General features: G+C 36.6%; 1 protein-coding gene across 1 annotated transcript in view; it reads left to right on the top strand.

Moving 5' to 3' along the window:
- Positions 1-5,464, top strand: part of CPSF4 (cleavage and polyadenylation specific factor 4) — a gene marked incomplete in the record, with an annotated part of 10,563 nt that overhangs the window by 4,612 nt on the left and 487 nt on the right. Inside the window, 4 exon segments of the mRNA XM_072418860.1 lie at positions 390-485; positions 569-662; positions 1,934-2,006; positions 2,461-2,628. Coding sequence (XP_072274961.1) covers positions 390-485; positions 569-662; positions 1,934-2,006; positions 2,461-2,628 — 431 coding nt within the window.

Raw genomic sequence — 5,464 nt, forward strand, 5'->3', positions numbered from 1 at the left:
CTGCAGCCAGCATAAAGGACACACACGCAGGATCAGATATCTGGAGCTGTCTTATAAACGGGTGAGTGTCTTATTTTAATTATTTTTTTTTAAAATCGGGGGTGGCTTACTTAATGGGGATGTCCTAAAATCGGGGAAACACGGTACTGCCTATATCCCATTACTTTTGCAATAAAATATTTTACATGTTCAGGATTATCTTAAAGTAAAAAGTTAAAACCTTACTGCAAAAAGATAAAAGGGGATATGGTTGTCAGAAGGGGGCTCAAAAAAAACATTGTCAGAAGTTCTAAATATTAATAAAGTTTTGACTGAAATTCCATATTAATTTTAAATAAACAGTTTTCTTTGTTTTACACTAAATAACTAAAAGTTTTGTTGTTTACTAGGTGAGTGCAGTAACAAGGAGTGCCCGTTTTTACACATTGACCCAGAATCAAAGATAAAAGATTGTCCGTGGTATGATCGAGGATTCTGCAAACATGGTAAGAGAAATGAAGAGAAGACCTAATGAAAATCCTTGTTACAATTCACGAATCGTAAAGATTTCATGCTTTTGTGCTTACAGGTCCTTTGTGCAGACATCGGCATACGCGCAGAGTAATATGTGTCAACTATTTGGTGGGATTTTGTCCAGAAGGCCCTAACTGTAAATTTATGCAGTGAGTTCCTTTTTCTCTATTTCTTTCTCAGTCAGGTAGTAATACCAAAAAGCAGTATAAAACCAAATAAATATGTATAAAATGTTTTATGTTGACACCTTGCAAAATACTTGCTTGTGTTTGCATGGGGCTTTCTGTGCCAGCCTGATTGCATAGTTTTAGGGAGGTCCTCATATTGCACTTGGTTTTGTAAATCCACAGTAGATTGTATTCTGAATACTCATTGTGAAAATTAGAATTTTAATGAAGTGCAGCATAGTCCAGTTAGATTAGATAATTTTCATAATAAGCAGGTTTTATATAGCGCCAACATATTACACAGCGCTTACACATACAGAAAGTGATACAGCAGGAGGAGAGGACCCTCCCCCGAAGAGCTTCCAATCTAGGGCGTGGGGGAAGTATCACACAATATGTAGGTTATATTTCATTTTGAATGAACCTCCAAAACAATGTGGCAATGTGCTGGTCGCTAATGCTGCTATATCTGATAGCACCCTATGCCAGTAAGTTTTTCAGTTTGCTTCAGTCGGTAAACTATTAATAGAAAATGTGAAGGTTTATGATGTCTGTGTTTTTCCATTTTCCCAATTAATAGATAGCACATAGGAAAGTTTAGATATAGGCCTGGGGGAAAATACAAGATTACTTTGAAGAGGAGCTAACACAGAATGGGGTGACGTGAAATGCCTATTTTTATTTAATTTCTTTTATCCCAAGTAAAAAACACATATGGACATAATATGGTTCAATGTTCAACACAGAATTTTTATTTAGGCCGGGTGGGAAGAAATAGTAGTTGGGTGGTGGCCCACGTGTTGTGACCCCAAACTCTTCAGTAATCACCCAAAAACAGGCAGGTGGTGCGCCCCGCTAAAAGGGGTTGGGGAGAACACTGGTTACCTAATATGGCTTTGTACCTCTTTCCAGGCAGTGTTATTTTCAGTTATTTCATTTGATTTTGGAATTTGCGTGCTTGTTGGACCTTTCTGCTGGCATTTTTACTTTCTGAAAGGCTTACATTAAGTGTAAGGTATTTTAAATACGGCTGGAATAAATTATCACAAAGGAAATTAGAGCTACAGAGCTGGAAAGGCTTTCAGGCCAGCAATCTCAACTGCTAATGGCAACGATGAAAATCTTCTAGCCAGTTTGTTTGCTATTTCTGCTGATTCTTATGATAACTGCAAAAGTCTTTTTTTTTTATTTTATCTGTTGTATTCCTTTCAAATACTTTTAGCAAAATTAACTTTTCTGCTTGATTTTTGCAGCCCAAGGTTTGAACTACCTATGGGAGCGACTGAACAACCTCCTCTACCTCAACAAACACCACACCAGCAAAAGGTAATGTTAAATCAAATTCAAGGAGGAGGAGGTAGACTAACAGCTCAAAAATGTTTATAGAGAATTTTTTTTAATTAAAATAAATGCAGTTGTAAAACACATAGATACAACAGCATCTAATACTCTGCTTTTAGGGGAAAATTGTGGGCTGAGAGAGCCAAAGTTTGCATGTACATTCATATTGGCTAGTAAGACATCATAGTAAAAAGCCAGTAGGAATGTGTGGGGACCGGAGGTAGTGACATCCCCCAGCACTGTTTGGAAGGACCAGCATTTAGAAGTAAAATGGGGGCTTAGAGGCTGTTGCATGTCCATGTGCTTTATACCTGCTGCAGTTTATTTAAATGACATGATCTTTTTAACTTGTATACCCAAAAAATAAAATCCAATCAGTACTGTACTGTTATCCATGTTTATGCAGAATTTATGTTAAATAACCTTTTCATTTTTACAGCAAAATAATATTCAAACGACACAGAGATCATCCTCTCTTATACAATTAACAAGCCAGACCTCACCAGGTCAACAACGTTCACCACAGACAATCGGAGTCATGCAATCACAGAGCAACAATACAGGAAATCGGGGACCTAGACCACTGGATCAGGTCACCTGCTATAAGGTCAGATATAAGTTGATATCTCTTGTTTTTGTTTTGTATGTATTGCTCTAAAAGAAACTCCCAATAATAATGGCTGCTTTTTGGTCTGCACCATGCTTATAACTGAAAGGTCTCCTTTAATACAGACTGACCACAGGGTATAGAGGTAATAAAGCAAATAAAAGTATAAAAAAAAAATAAAAGTAATATAGTGGTAAAACAAAATAAAAGGCTCACTTCCTACAAGTAAATAAATAATGACGGATCAGTTAGGGGGTATGGAAAAGACTGTATGTTATTAATCATAAGTATTGTATTCTATAGTAGTAAATGTGAACTCATTTTGTACAGGGAAGATTAGGAGGAGTTAAAAGCCATAACCATGGGTTTACAAAATAAAACAAAAACACCTAATCCTTCTATAACCATGGGCTGCTTCGAGTGAACGGTCAGTGTTCCATTAGGGAATTATATTTCAGTACACTTGTCATACACTTAGTGCTTTACTGTGTCCAGGAGCCCCCTATGATCTAGGTATACATTGAACAGAAACTACGGCTGCATACACGCTTGCAATAATTTACAGTCTTTCCAATGACAAAAGAATGCACAATGCATTAACGAGTGCTGTACATACATCACCGTTCTGCTCTATGGAGAGGGGAGGGGGAGAACGACAGAGTGGCACTCCGCTGTGTTCTCCCCTTTACTTTCATTACAATCGCTCCTCGCCTGAAGATCTGCCAGGACGACGAGCTTCTTGTCTGATTTCAGCCCTGAGGCGATTATTGGAGGAGAATTATCTAACATTTGTTCATAGCCTACCACCTGAGCTCTACCTTTGGGCTTTGCCCTGTTATTCAACTTACATATGGCTATCAAACATCTCTGATAAGATATTAGGTCAGTGGAAGGTGAGAATGTACTTCGATTGAACAGCAGATCACATGAAGGTGGTTGATGTAAGCATAGTGAAGAATATGTAACAGTCATCCCAAATGGACATTACAGTTCCAATTTGTATTTAGCTTCCATCTATCTTTTATTACACTCTTTGTTCATCTTTCGGTACTGTATTAAAAACCATAATTGATTTGCCCTGCTGTTTGGGAGCAGTAAGCAATTTTCCCTTATTAGATAGTCACTGGTAGTCACAAATAACTGGGAGTTGTGCAATGTTGAATACCTTTTGCAACATTTCCAAAAAGTTTTTTTTATTTCTAATGAGAATTCGTGACATAGCCAAGCATTTACAGCCACACAAGTAACTCAGTCACCCTGGTTTGATCACAGTTGAATGTCTGAAAACAGGATGGGAGTTATGAAAATGTGTTGAACTTTCTTGTTATTGTTATCATGATAACACATACACACAATAGAAATCAAAATTCTAATTTACTCTTTATACATTACTTTTCCTTTAAAAAATGTTTAGCCAATATGTATTACCACTTTAATTTGTAAACTATACAGGTAGTCCCCGGGTTACATACTAGATAAGGAATGTAGGTCTGTTCTTAGGTTGAATTTGTATGTAAGTCGGAACATGTACATTATTTTAATAAATGCAATTAGGACAGATGTTTGTCTCAACATATTATTAGGCAGAGTGATGTCAGTTACTGTATAAAATCTTCACTGTGAGTTAATCACAAACAAAGCAAAAAAAAAAAAACCTTTATGGAGCCTAGACATTCATTAACTTCTGGAGCAAGCTGAGCTTTAATATGCAAAAAGAAACAGCTGCAGAGTTTGTCTTGGTCATTAAGGAGTTACAAAGTTACAAGAGCTTGCAGAACAGCAAAAGTTTTCTTATGCAAGTCATGCGAACCGCCCCCTCGTTTGTATCTAGGAGGCGTCCGTATGTCAGATGTCCTCAAGGACTTTACCTGTACTGCAATAAATGTTCAAGATGGCCAGCTACATCCAAGGCTTGGCTTACATGCTTCACAAGTATGCCTTAACCCTCTTACTGTTAGAACCAAAATTTAACAGCTTCTAAGAGTGGCTGCCTAGATTCATAAGGAATAGGAAATTTCTATTGATAGTCCATCTGGTATATCATATAAGAACACACTATTGTCCCATATGAGCTACTAGAAAGTTACAAGTATTTATGTACAATTTTACAGTAAAAGCCTCAAAAAACACATGGTGCAAATATATTATTATGTATTGGTAAAATATACATGAGCTAGCAAATCTTTGTTGATATATTTATTACATGTAGAGAATAGAAACAAAAAATGGCTTTTTGGCAAATAAAATTAGGTTTTTACTTCTGAAAGTTACCAAATACATACAGAAAGTAACATTTATACTATTGCTAGACAGCACACAGCTCAAATTAATTGTAGAATTTAAGAGTGTCGTCTTTTTTTTACCCAACGCATTTTGCCTTGTGGCTTCAGGGTTTTTTTTTTTTTTAAAGACTCCTATTTATGGATGCTGGAGAGATAAAAATGTTAATGGAGAGATATTGTGGTGTAGTAGTGGTAGATGTTTTGAGCTCTGTGTTAGGATCAGAGAGAAGTAGTGGTAGCCATAGTAGTTGTTTTAAACTATAACTGGGATAAATAGCCGGGTGCAGTTTGGTAAACCCTGGTGGGTAAATGGTTATGGTTTCCAGTGAACGATAGGGTTTTTTTTTCTTCTTGAACCAAAGGAATTCGCAGAGTAGTGTTGAAGGAGAGCTTGGCAGCAGCTAGCTAAGGCTGTGGCGACCTAAATGTGATGTCTGGCAATACTATGTTATTTTAAGTATTTGGTAACTTTAAGATTTAAAATCTTATTTTTAAAAGGCCAAAAAGCCCTTTCTTTTGCTTCTATCCTCTACATTGTTGTAACGTTAATCTGG

The sequence above is a fragment of the Pyxicephalus adspersus genome, chromosome 7 (assembly GCF_032062135.1).
Source record: "Pyxicephalus adspersus chromosome 7, UCB_Pads_2.0, whole genome shotgun sequence".
In the NCBI taxonomy this organism is placed as follows: Eukaryota; Metazoa; Chordata; class Amphibia; order Anura; family Pyxicephalidae; genus Pyxicephalus; species Pyxicephalus adspersus.